Here is a 14065-nt window from a genome sequence, read left to right as displayed (position 1 = left end):
AGTCCTAATGTTTAGAAAATATATCTAAATGGTCACTGCGTTAATTTGATAGTTAGTTAACTAAAAAAAATGACATGGAATATTAAGTTGACAAATTTGAAATGAGAATAATGTTTACAAAGTTTATAGTATTTTTTTTAGGTTAGGTGGATTTTACTCTTAAGTTTTTTTAATTTGTTTTTCCGCCCCTCTTTCCCTTCTCTCTCTCCTCCCGCCATCCTTCTAGTTCTCCTCCATCGCCACCCAAGCTTAGGTCAGGCCTTAAAATTTTTCCAGATAACTTTCTTTTGTTCATTTTTCCCAACATGTCCAATTAAGTGTCTCTGTTGAAGACAAATGAAGAAGACCCACAAATTGTACCGCAAAAGCGATGGGAATACAACCACAAACCTCGAGAATTCTCTGAAATTTAAGAATACTCCCCCTTTTTGTCATCTGTGATTAAAGGGCTTTTTGATCTGATCCATTAAAAAGCACTACAAAACACAGTCTCGATCTAAGATTGAGAGAGAGGGAGAAAGAGAAAGAAGGATCTTATTTAAAAGTAATGGAAAGCTTTCAAAACGGTTTTGATATTGAAATGTCCGACTTCTGTTTAGCCAAATGTCCAAACGATTCCCGCGTGGCCACTTGCTATTATTTTAAAGTTGAAAAAGAAGCATACCCATGTATCTAGAAGAAGAAAGAAGCAGAGACGGGGAAAGGGGGAAATTTTGTGAAGATCTAAAAATTGATCTAAAATGTCAAATGATTCATTTTAAAAGAAAATGTTAAATGACCTTTTGCTATGTCACATGTGAATGAAGTTACAAATTTGCTCTTTCATCTTCTTTTTCCTTTTCCTCCTTCACGATTTCCTTTTCTTCTTAGACTTCAACGCAATTTCCTTCTTCTTCGGTGAATTTCCTACCCTTTCGCTCGCTCGACAACCAAGCACACCTCCATTCCATGGTTCCGACAACCGTCGTCCATTCATTCCACAGCGAGATCAACTCTCTCCAATCTGGCCAAAATTGACTACCCACCTTCGTTCCATACCCAAATCTGACCAAAACCAACGACCCTCCTCCATTCCATTTCTCATCGAGACCGAGATCAAGAGGAAAGAAGACGGCTAAGTTTGCGGTGGCATATGGCTCTACGATGGATGTTTACAAATTATCCAATGGATAAATATTCGATGCAAATGGTTGATAATTTCATCCGAACCTAACATCAGCAAAGAATCATTTGGTACTTTCTTTAAAAAAAAAAACTCAAGTCATTTGGTATTTTGACTCAATTTTTTGATCATCTATATAAATTTCTCGAAAGAAAGGGAAGAATATGGGAGAAGAGAAAGGGAAAAAAATCCAAATAATCTATAAAAATAATATAAAATTAGTAAAAAAAAATGTCATCTCATTTAAAATTAGTCAACTTAACATGTCACTATCACTTTCTTTAGTCAACTAACAATCAAATTAAGTGAAGTGAGAGACTATTTAGAAACATTTTTCAACCCCTTTTAAACCTTGAAAATAAACACTAACTTTAAACCTCGGACCAAAAGTTTATTTTTTTTTTTTACTTATTTTTAGAAAATATTCATATTTAAGTTTAAATTAATATTTATCTTATAAAACATCCTAAATTATTATACATCATTTTGGTGAAAAAAATAAAATTATGGAAATTTACAAAAATTCTTAAATTAATATATTAATGAAAACATATATACTATATAAGTTCAAATTATATTAAATTGATTATAAATTAATGAATTATGATAATCGTAAGAGTATTCTTGTAATAAATTACAATTCTAAGTATATCCAAATATCTTAAAAAATATTCTTAAAAAATAAACATGATTGTGTCTAAAGATATCAAACATCTTTAATATTGAGCATCTATTATTTCGAGCATCTAGCATCTAAACATTCCAAAACTATAATTCCCCACATCTCCAAATTCTAGTTATCTACAATCTACAATTCAAGAAACAAACAGTTCGTTCTTGAAGTTTATGGGGGATAAAAAACTGTTTGTTTATCCATTAGCTGGTAGCTGGGTAACAAAATATACATGGATTATATCAATTCTAGATTAAATTGTCGAGGCAAATATTTTCCCTCCATCCTTATTTCTCCTCTCGTCTACCCCTCGACCTTCAAAGAGGATGAATGAGGGTGCTGTCCAGCGGAAGATACCCGAGACAGAGATGGTCGTAAGCTTCCACGTCTCCAATTAACGATGAAATATGGGCGATGCTGTGGGATTGTTGGTGATACTTGAATCTTTTCCATCTACAAACCGATTTTTGAAGCACAAATTTAACCAAGCATTTTGTTAAGCTTGAAGGTATTTGCTGGATTTGATGGGTTTCTTGTGAGGTAGAGAGAGTAAACACATAAAACAGAGGTGAGTTAATATAGACCTAAAGCTTGCCGATTTCAGTTTGTTTGATCAAACCTCACAAGACTCATACATCCATTAAACACTAAACAATGCCAACAACTTGATAATAAAGAGAATTCATTCATAAATGAAATAAAGACGTCAATTAGAGCACAACTATGATAAGTTGAAATGAGAAAAAAAAGGTGCTTCCGATCAAAATATGAACAAGAGTCTCTAAAAAGATTCCATCATGTTCACCCCAAAAGCACCAAAAGAAAGACCACAAAAAAGAGCCAACCAGAGCATCTTCTTTGTACCACCCAAAGGATGACCGACCAGAAGGAAAGTAAGAAGATAAAAAATATTTGAAAGTTTAATAAGAAAAAAAATAGATCAAGAATTGAATCTCATAAACCCAAAATAAGATTTAAACCTAAAAACTAATGCAAACACAGCTACCAAAGGCATAATAATGCAGGGACACCAAAAAAATGACAACCAGCACCACAGAACACAAGAAACCAAACAGTGAATCGACGTCATATTATTATCAACATCCCCCAATTGAATGCAACCCCAAGTTAGTAACCTAATAATAAAGCTCTTTCATCAGAATATGATCTAGCTTAGTATCAAGGAGATATTTTGATATAAGAACCCAAGTTCGAGAAATATAAGAGTACAAGAGTGCACAGGAAAATCAGTCCAAACACTAACTACACAAGAATCAAACCAAGCCTGATGCCAAGAGGATTCAAATTAACCACTAAAGATAAATGTTGCAAGAAGAAAAGAATTGTGGTACAGTAGCTCCTTGAAGCCCAAGTACAAGTTGGGGAAAAATGGTAAAATGGGAGCCTGAGTGAAAACAACACAAAATATGTACATATAAATACACAGATATTGATACATTGCTACGAAAGATCTCATTTATAAAGCTTCTGTGAAGAAAGAAAAAGGCCAGTCCAAAAGAAACTCAAAAGGCTTTCATGGGGTAGGACAAAGAGATGAGGCATTAACTTATTACAAAGACTTGGTTAAAGAAACCCATGACAACAAAGATACTTGCACTTCTCAATCCAAGCTACACCGATACCATTTCAAAGGTCAATGATTCGATCGTGATGATTGAACTAAAAAACAAATAAACAGAGGTACTTGTGTTGTCATCTGATTCACAATTTCATTTATCTTACTTATACCAAATGGTTAAGCTCTTTTAACAGCTAACATAATTCCATTCTGTAGAAGTAAACACAACTACCATAAAAGGTAAAACAATGATAACTTATTCCAATTACCTGTGATGCCCTGCCACAAAACTACTCTCTCCAAAAACATCGTTGTTTTAAATTTTAATCAGTTAAGCAAACCTCAAGTAACTACCATATAAATATCAAACATGGAACTTACATGAGTGAAGCCATGACGACCACAGAGATATTTGGAATTACGAATTCCTCCTTTCACAGCTGGATCAACCATTAATCTACTTTCTAAATATCAAAATAACAATAAAAATCACAAAACATATTCTCAAACCATAAGCATCTTAATCCCACTTTAATTCTGACTAAAATTAAGTATGACATGATATGCAGAGACAATAAGAACATGAACACCTCCATCGTTACCATAACAACAATGATCATGTTTTTATGTAATATACATAATTGCAAAGACATCAGCTCCAAGGACATCGAATATGTTTTACTCAAACACCATACAAGTTAAAAACCACTTTCCATCAGCACCAGAGACAAGACATAGAGGGACCAAGATTTTTTTTAAAGCAAAAAAGAAACGGAAACAAAAGTACCCAATACCATAGAATTGAGCCCAGCCACCATAATCATCATCATTCATCCTCATGAATCCCGATTCTTTTTCACTTCTTGAAGCTGCCTCTCACACCCGGTTTCGGCTTCGACGCATCGGCAGCAACACGAACAGCGTGGAGATTCACAACCTTGTCCTCCTCATAAGGGATTTTGGGATGCTTCGACTCATGATGAATCTGCATAGACTTGACATCAGGTGCCGTAATCTTGCAGTGTGGGCACTCGAACTTGGCGTGGCCGCCTTTCTCTTGACCGGACCGATCGGCGAGCCCGGCCTTTCCGCCGCCTCTGTTAGTGGTGGCTGCGTCGATCTTGGCAGCGATCTCTTTGGCCGTATGCTTCTTCGGCTTCGCCTTACCCGTCATGGCTGATTGATTGTTGCTGTTCTTTTCTTCTTTGTTTCTGGGTAAAGCAAATCAAAATCAAATCAAAGAAAATCGAGGGTTTTTTGAATTTGGTGATTGAGAGAAGACGAGCCGAATTGGAGGGGAAATTTTTTATAAACAGAGAATTGGGGGAGAAACCCTAGCTCCGGTGAATCCATCAATGGCATTTGCTTTATTTATAGAGACTATTTTTGCATTGTTGGCGATCTGCTGCGGTAGGGTTTATGTGAGCTCCAATTACGTGGAAGTTTATGATTGGAGAAAAAGTGAGAACAATGTGTGTGGGTGTAGATAATTATAATCCGCCGTTGGAAAGGAGTCCAAAGGGATAAGTCATAGGACTCATAGCTATAGTGACCTCGCTTAAAGGAAGATAAAAATAAATCAATTTATAAATATATAATTACTTTTTAAGAGAAAAAAGGTTGAGAAATTTATTTTTGTAGTCGTATGGATCTATTTGGTAAGAAATTTGAAAACATAGAAGATAAGAGATTCAATCAAATTAGAATTGTAATTTAGTTATAATTTAAATAATTTTTTTAATGTATTATATATTATATTTATAAAAAATAAAACTAATTCTACTTATTCGGTAAATATTAGTTTTACTCTATTGAACTTGTTTTATGTTAAAAAAATTTGTGTGCTAATCATTTTGTTTTATTATATAATTTATAATATATTGTATAATAAATATTTCATTTTTTAAAAAGCTAAATTGAGTGTATAACATAAAATACTGTATTTTTAAACGTTTTTATTTTAATTTGATTATAATTCTACATTTTATAATTCAAAATTTAAAATATGGATACACAGTAAATATAAAAATGTTATTTTCAAAATTTGCACTATTTAGATCACATATTTCGAAAACAAAAGTCAGATTATTTATCAACACATATTTACTTAATTCGATGATTAAAAAAAATAAAATATAAATTGTCAACTAAATAAAGTTTAAATTTTCAACAACAGATATACTTTAATCTCTAAAAGTTTTAAAATTACTCAACTAAAGAAAAAAATATTGAAAGTTTTTTGGGCCAAGATTTTCTCAAATTGAGCGTTCGCAACACAAGACAATAACCTCCATAATAGGTTGATTAAAGAATTTCACGTGACAAAGGTGGTTTTGGTTTGTTTTTGTGAAAGAAATGGGGAATTAAAAGTAAGCATGCAAAGAAAAGAAATTTGAACGAGAATGAGGACACAATTAAGTTGGAGTTAATCAATAAAAGGGGCTTGGGATTAGTTTGTATGTCCAATTTCAATCATTAGATGTTAATTAATTACACTGAATCTGTGAACTCCACGACCTATTAGAGATATAATATCCCAATTAGCCAAATTCGATATTAAATCAAATTGGCCATAAATTAATTTAAAACTGTTCTTTCTCAGTGAAATTCAAACAAAAGCTAAATTGCATTACGAAAAGGATTCATGCATTGTGACATACTATAAGTAGGAAAGTCTAATCTTATAGCATGATTAATTGGGCAAGATTAAACTAGGACAAACATACGTGAAATCATAAATATTCTTAACCTACACATGCAATCCTAATTCGTGCGACATAATCAACAATTGTGCATAGCGTCATGAAGATTTTGCAAACAAGAATTTAATAAAATCGATTTGTCAGACCAATTCATTCAAATTCCATTAAAAATAATCCAAATCATACCCAAGAGTTCATAGAACTCAATACATTTAATTAGAAATCTTCAAGAAATCGAACATTCAACTAAACCCAAGAAAGAAATTACCTAGCCTTGCATCTTCCTCAAATCGACAACATAAATTGGGAAGTTGAAAGGCATATAGAAATGATTAATGAATGAAGAGGAAAAGAATGGTGAATCTGGTGGACAATTGTCCAGAAATCGTCCCAATTGCAACCTAAAATCGTTCTCCCTTTTGTAATTTTTTTCATACCTTCAACTGAAACCAAAATTTTCTATTTGTAGAACAATCGCAGCGTCACAACGCTACTAAGAGCATTGCAACGCTATAGCCGAATCAAACTTCAAGTGTCTAAGGAGAGGCACAACACTATTGTGACAATGCGTTGCGTACGCGTGGTCAGTCGTTGGAGTTCATAGCGTTGCAACGCTCTGCTGACTTTGCAATGTTGCCCTATTCGCTCGCTTTTGTCCATTAGTGTCGAGCTAGAGTGTTGATCGGGCGTTGCAACGCTAACGGCTTGTCTTGAAATCGATGCTTACTGCCTTTCAGTGTCACGTGAGGGTTAAGGGAGAGTTGCAACACTACCCTCAAGGTTAGTTTGGTAATTTTGATGTCTTCACTCAATATGGTGCATCCAACTCCCATTTTTGCTTCTTTTTTGCTCGGTTTTCACCCCAATAACACACTTCCTCATTAGGATCGATTTAACTACTAATAAGACAAATTGCACATAAGAATTGTTCAATAACAATAAGATTAAGGACATAAAATTAGCTCTTTTTGAGAGTTAACAAATACCCGTAACTTAGGTTTTGATCGTCCCGAGCAAGGTCGTAACATTCAATCATGCAATCATTAAGGTACTGTTCACTCTATTTAATGGTCCCTAACTCAAGTCTTAACAGTCTTTCGAGCTACGCAATAAATCACATAACAACCTAAATTCAAACACTCAATTGAGGCTCATTGTAAAGGATACTTTTGCAATCAAACGTATGTAGAAATGAACACTAAGGCCATGAAAACTTTTTCCATAAATCAAAGAATGCTCGAAAAAGCTTTATCCAACTCTCATTTCATCTTCCCTCTATTTTGGCTCGATTATCAGCCCAGGGCATACCGTTCTTGCTAATCAAAGAGTAACACTTAGTCAAGAGTGCCAAAAACTCACACACACAAAACATAGAGGGCATCGATTTTACCTAAAGGGCTAGCTTTTACACTCGACCGCCGAGAATCTGGAATGGTTTGAACTATGATGTCCTTGCTCTTGACCTCTCCATTTGAGGTTAGGGTGATCTCGCCATCCTGGGTTGTATACAGGAGCATGAGGGTCATACTTTCTCTGGTAACCCCTAATTGCATTTACTTGGGCTTGAGGACATGCTTCACAAGAGTGTCCTAGCGCTCCACAAGCTCCACAACTTTTCACTTGGGCTACTTCTCCTTGTGTCATTTACGTAACACAAGCAGTCAAGTTAGAAAGTTGTGATCTCAATTCTTTTACCTCAGAAGATGAAGATGGATTAAACTCAGTAGCAATGGTCCAAAATTTTGATCATTTTCAGCCATGCGCGAGATTAACTCCTGAGCCTCCTTAGGAGTCTTATCAGCAAGAGCTCCACCAGCTGCAGAATCAATGGAACTCCTGTCACTAGAGAGTAAACTGAAAGACAATCGACCACCTCTTTCCTCGATCAACTTGACTCAACCTTTGTCAAGGAGAGACGAGTCTTAATAGCCCAAATTTGTTGATAGGATTCGATTATACAAAAAACGACATCGATATTCGAACAAAATGTAGAAAAAGAATATGAACAAAAAAATTTTGTGCGACTCCTTGGTGTAATTCAATGATGAATCCTTGAACCTTCATTAATGAGCAACCAAATCATCATCAAATAAGTTAGAAATCAATGCAAAATCTTTCAAAAAATGGCAAATTAGAGAATTATGCACTTCTTGGTTATTTTGCTCTGAATGCCATTAGCAATCCATTTGGTTATTCGGCTATTTTCTGCCTTTTTCTGCCTTTTTCTGCATGAAATCAGAAAATACATAAACTCTCTCTATAATATCTCTTTGACACCTTATTAAGCTCAAATCAAATCCTAATTATTATTTAATGTATCAAATATACCAAAATACAATTTTCTTTTATATTTAATATATTGTATATATCAAATATTACTTTGAACATTTTATCTTTTTTTGCCAACTAAATTGATCATCTAGTGTTACTATGAGCTAGGAAGCAGATTTTATGGACCTATTGATTATAGGCTTCAATGGTTTAACATTAATTAAATTTTCAACCAATTAATTTTCGTTCATTAATTCTAGGATATAGTGTTGCACTCTTATACATTGTAGAATATGTCTAACGATGTCACTTAACATATAATTACTCCAAGCTAAGCATGCTTACCTTGTTGATATAAGTATTAACTTTCAAGTCTTTTAAAATCTTTCTCAACCAACCTTCCATATCCTTTGATATCTCTCATTCGGATTGATATATAAGTAGTAATCTTGGTTCATTTATGTACCGGGCTGCTGGGATTCGAGCCCAGGTCTCCACGGCCACAACGTGGAATTCTCACCACTAAACTACAGCCACTTAATTAATATAAGAAAATTAACAACAATAATATTAATATTAATTCTTTTCTACAAAATTCATTGTTAAGATAGTCTACTAAGCTGGTTGTTTTTGGGTTTGTTTTTGAAAACTATCATAAATAACCCTAAACTATTTCCATCTTTCCAACGGTATCTTTTAGAAAATTCATTAAAATGGTTTCTCTTGATCTATCTCGATCGTTCGAGATTGACTATTGATATTTGGATAAAAAATTAACTTTTTCGTCGTATCTATTATTTTGGGTTTTTTTGGTGAAATATTGCGCACGATTGATACCAAGGTTCTACTAATTTTTTCAAATATTATGTAATTTTTTCAAATCTTATACCAAAACTTATAACTTTTCAAATTTCTCTAATTTTAGTTATTTTATATCAAATCATATGTAATTTATCAAATATTGCGCCCAATTTTTTGTTTCTACTATTATTTGAATTTCTAAATTTTCAAATGGATTTACCAATTATCCAAATGAATTTTCCATATGAATCTCAGGTAATTGTACTATGATTTATAAATTTTGGGAAAGAATAAATTTTATAAAAAGTTAAGTAAGATTTGGAAAATATGTAGAATCAGAGTTAATCATGCATGAGATTTCACCCAAATAAAGCATAAATATATAAAATCTCGATGGTAATCTTGTCTGAGATTTTACCAGGAAAGCTCATGCAAAATATTTGATATGATGAAAACGTGAATTTTTTTAATCTAAATATCGATGGTTGATATCGGCCAACCAAGATGAATCGAGAAAAACTATTTCAACAAATTTTCTAAAAGGATGCTAGTTATGAAAAATGAAACATTTGAATGTTAATTCTAACAATTTCCCTTTATTATTTCCCCTTGAACATGTAAAAATGGCCCAGGCTCATTAATAATAAAGTTGGGTCATCGTTATTATCTCCAATTTCTTGGGACAACTTTATAAGTTGCTATATGGTCAAATTTCTCAAACAAGAACAAAAAATTTTAAAGACACATTTTGAAGAATGGAAAAAAAAGTTTCAAAATTTAAAAGGAAGAAAATAACAAAACGAGCTTTCAAGATCTTTAACAAGGGTCATTACTCATAAATGCACATTTAAAACTCAAGCATTTTGACCGTTGAGGGGAAATTTATTAAGACAATAAAGATAATTTCCAAAATAATTTATAAAATTAATAAATAAACAAATAGATAAAACCTTTGTTCGGGACCCCTAAAAAGACTAAGAAAAATAACATCCAAACAGATAAAATTTTCGACTAACATCAAGTTTCAAATCAAAACATTAAATAACTTGAAAAACATAAACTGAGCAGAAGCAATTTTCTTGTCCCATATGGCATGATCGCGGGTCTTGCTTATCACTCGTCGGTTTGTTCTTATCCTTCATACTCAGTAAGTTACCCATTACTCGTCAGTCTGTTCTCCACGGCCATAATGTTATGTATGTTAAGTAATGAAAATGAGATTGCATGAAGCATGACACTACTTTATTTAATTTATAAATATTTATTTTTCCAAAGTATGTCATATAGATGCAATCTTAGGTTTTAATTTATTTCATTTATTCTTTATAATAGTTATAAATAGATGAAATTAGAAATTAAAATCTATAATAAAAAATTGTATGCTCATATAGGTTAAAATGATTTTTAAATAGTTTAAAATATAATTAACTTTAGACCTATGATCACATTATTTCTAATAAGATTAGAAATATGTTTAATCTTTTAATCAGCGCAATTGGATTAAATTGGTTAATATTAAAAAATTAAATTTGTAACAAATATATCTATAAGGGACCTTTGTCTTAGGTCGGTTCTGTTTAGGCTAGGGTATTTAAGTGGGTGGAAACAGAATACCCCTACTTAGGAACGGGCCTAGAAGGTTAATTGGATAGATTTGTTACAAACATGCAATGATAGACTAAAGTTTATTAAAATGTTTAATGCAATAATCAATATTTTATAACTATCCAAAGTAAATGTTAAGGAGAAAGTAAACAATCACTTAGTAAAAATAATTAGTCGTATCCTTTTTAAGTTAATCAACCCTAGGTAAAAAACTTAGTGGGAGGAAAATAGGGTATATGATACTTCATTTTTCCTAACACATTTCTCCCTAAATTTCACACCATGAGATCTATATTCGACCGAGGCACCTTTGCTTGTGCCCCCTTCGGGTGGTATTTGTGTAGGTCAATCAAGGTGAATGGAGATAATGTCTATAGTAAGTGGGAGTGGGACGTGCGTCAACACATCCCACGGTCTCTATCATTAGTTTAGAGTAAACTTTCATGCTCGGCCGCGAGGCACCTTTGCTTGTATCCCCTTATCGATGTCATTTGCATGAGATTTTACTCAAATTTTAGAAATGGATAGGATTGCTTTAGTTTCTGTCCCAATCGGATTTTCCCTATGGTTGGCTCATTTGCGCGGAACTCTATAATTTAAAATGAGGGCTTACACTTATAAGAAAAATGTAAGCTAGTTAACAGTTTCCTGAACCATACAATGGTGACTAATAATTATTGGAAAAAGAGTTGTTCTGGTGTAATTATTGGTTAAGATAATCTCAATTCAGTGAAGGGGTAATTGTTCACCCTACGGTGACTTTTACCCTGCCCCACCGTTGCAAAATAGATGTCATATATTAAATTTTGTTTCTAAATTGATTGGTTTGTCAAATTGGGTGATGCATTTTTAACTAATATAAATAAATTGTATGTTTCAGCAATAATACAGTTCTAATTAACGACAACTTACAATTTATCCTGATTGATGGGTGTTCTCAAGTCCCACTACTAATGTCACCCAAAATATTCGGGAGGCATATGAGCAATAGGTTCGGGCAAATAAAAAGGACTAAGCGTACATCTTGGTGAGCCTAACTAAGGTGTTGGCCAAGAAGCATGAGCCCATGCTCACTGCTCATGAGATCATGGAGTCCCTGAGGGGAATGTTTGGACAATGGTTCACTCAGCTAAGACACGAGGCGTTCAAATACATCTTCAATGCCCGCATGTCAGAAGGGGCATCTGTTCGAGAATATGTTCTAAACATGATTGTCCACATTAACGTAGCGAAGATGAATAGGTCTGTCATTGATGAAGCTAGTCAGATTAGCTTTATTTTGGAAACTTTACCTAAAAGTTTTCTATAGTTTCGTAGCAATGTTGTTATAAACAGGATTGACTACAATCTAATCACCTTGTTCAACGAGCTATAGACATACCAATCCTTGTTGAAAGTCAAGGAATATAAGGGTGAGGCAACTGTTGCCTCGTCTTCAAAGAAGTTCCATAGACATTCGACCTTTGGAACTAAGCTTGTACCCTCTTCTTTCGGCACCAAAAAGTGGAAGAAAAAGAAGGGAGGTCAGGGGAAGGCTAACCCACTAGCTACTGCCCAAAGGGATAAGAAGGCCAAGACTGCAAAGGGAATATATTTTTATTGTAACCAACATTTATATTGTACAGGTAAAGAATTTTGTTTAGAACTTGTATATTCAGACCTCTATAGTCCTATGAATGTTAAAGAAAGAGAAGGGTTTGAATATTTCATCATCTTCAATGATGATTATTCAAGGTATGGATACATTTATTTAATGCAACATAAGTTTGAAGCTCCCTAAAAGTTCAAGAATTACAAGGTTAAAGTTGAAAATGCATTAAGTAAAACAATAAAAACATTTTGATCTAATCGAGGTAGAAAGTATATGGATTTGAAATTCTAAAACTATTTGGTAGAACATGGAATAATATCCCAACTCTCATCACTTGGTACACCTCAGCAGAATGGTATATCAGAAAGGAGAAATCGAACTTGTCTAGGTATGGTTCGGTCTATGATGAGTTACTCTTCCTTACCTGATTCGTTTTGGGGTTATACAATACAGACTACAACCTATATTTTGAACTATGTTCCTTCCAAAACTGTTACTGAAACACCTTTAGAGCTATTGAATGGTTGTAAAGGTAGTTTGTGCCATTTCAAGATCTAAGGTTACCCAACACATGTGCTTGAGGCTCATCCTAAGAAATTGGAACCTCGTTCAAGTGCATATTTGTATATTACCTCAAAGGTATGAGAGGTGGTTACTTCTATGATCCTAAAGATGATAAAGTGTTTGTGTCGAAAAACATTACTTTTTTAGAAGAGAACCACAAAGGGGAGTACAAACCACACAGTAGGATTGTGTTAACTAAACTTTCCACCAAAACTACTGAACCTTCAATAAGAGTTGTTGAAGAGCCCAATACATTGATAAGAGTTGTTGATGTTGGTTCATCTAGTATTGCATATCCACCTCAACCGTTGAGGGAGACTCGACGTAGTAGGATGGTTACGAATCCACCTATATATTATATAGGTTTAATAGAAACCCTAGCTGTCATATCTAATGATGACCTTGAGGATCTATTGTCTTACAAGAAGGTAATGGAGGATGTTGACAAAGATGAATGGATCAAAGTTATGGATCTCGAAATGAAGTCTATGTACTTCAATTCAATTTTGGGATCTTATAGATCAACCTGATGGAGTAAAACCTATAGGTTTCAAATAGATCTCTAAGAGAAAATGGGGTGCTAATGGAAAGGTGCAAACCTTAAAGGCTAGCTTTGTGGCAAAGGGATATAACAAAGTTGAGGGAGTCGACTATGAGAAGACTTTCTCACCTGTTTCCATGTTGAAGTCTACTCGAATACTTCTGTCCATTACCTCATATTATGTGATAGTATAAAAAATGTGCTATTTTTATTTTTATTTTTTATTTTTAGGTTATTCCTCTGTTTAATGTGTTTATTTAATGAATTTATAAGTATCAAGCATCTTGGAGGTAAAATCAGTCATTACAAGCTGTTCAGGATTAATTTGGAGGAATTGGGAGCTAATTTGAGCCATCAAGCTTCAAAAGGATGTCCTTTAGATGGAACGTTGAGCAATGCTACAAGACAGTAGCCTCCACAATGTTGAAAAATAGGGTAGCATTGCAACACTTTGAATCTTGATGGAGGCATGCACATTGTCTATCGCAGGGTTGCAACGTTGCGACTACTGTATAAAACATTTTCTCTTCGATTTAGGCAAGAGAATCACCTCCCAATCAGTTCCTATGCCGATTT

At 33.7% G+C, this 14065-nt stretch overlaps 1 protein-coding gene and 1 long non-coding RNA gene across 2 annotated transcripts; both read right to left on the bottom strand.

Annotated features, from left to right (window-relative positions):
* Positions 1–1853: 1853 nt before the first annotated feature.
* LOC150030511 (uncharacterized) lies at positions 1854–3934 on the bottom strand. Its single transcript, XR_016526788.1, has 2 exons — positions 3796–3934; positions 1854–2288 (listed from the first exon to the last, which is right to left on the bottom strand). It is a non-coding gene; the product is annotated as an uncharacterized LOC150030511 (long non-coding RNA).
* A 57-nt stretch (positions 3935–3991) lies between these two features.
* On the bottom strand, positions 3992–4768 carry LOC120088213 (protein METHYLENE BLUE SENSITIVITY 1-like). The gene has a single exon (XM_039045354.2). It carries the CDS (start codon positions 4586–4588, stop codon positions 4271–4273), a length of 318 nt encoding a protein of 105 aa, XP_038901282.1. The 5' UTR covers positions 4589–4768; the 3' UTR covers positions 3992–4270.
* Positions 4769–14065: the final 9297 nt, after the last annotated feature.

The sequence above is a fragment of the Benincasa hispida genome, unplaced genomic scaffold (genome assembly GCF_027475165.1).
Source record: "Benincasa hispida cultivar pf3 unplaced genomic scaffold, pf3_genome.v1.1 HicScf1848, whole genome shotgun sequence".
NCBI lineage: Eukaryota > Viridiplantae > Streptophyta > Magnoliopsida > Cucurbitales > Cucurbitaceae > Benincasa > Benincasa hispida.
This window is presented reverse-complemented; position numbering and strand designations above follow the sequence as displayed.

Excerpts from the sequence above, each read along its gene's own strand:
- LOC120088213 (XM_039045354.2), bottom strand. The coding sequence starts at position 4,588 with ATGACGGGTAAGGCGAAGCCGAAGAAGCATACGGCCAAAGAGATCGCT.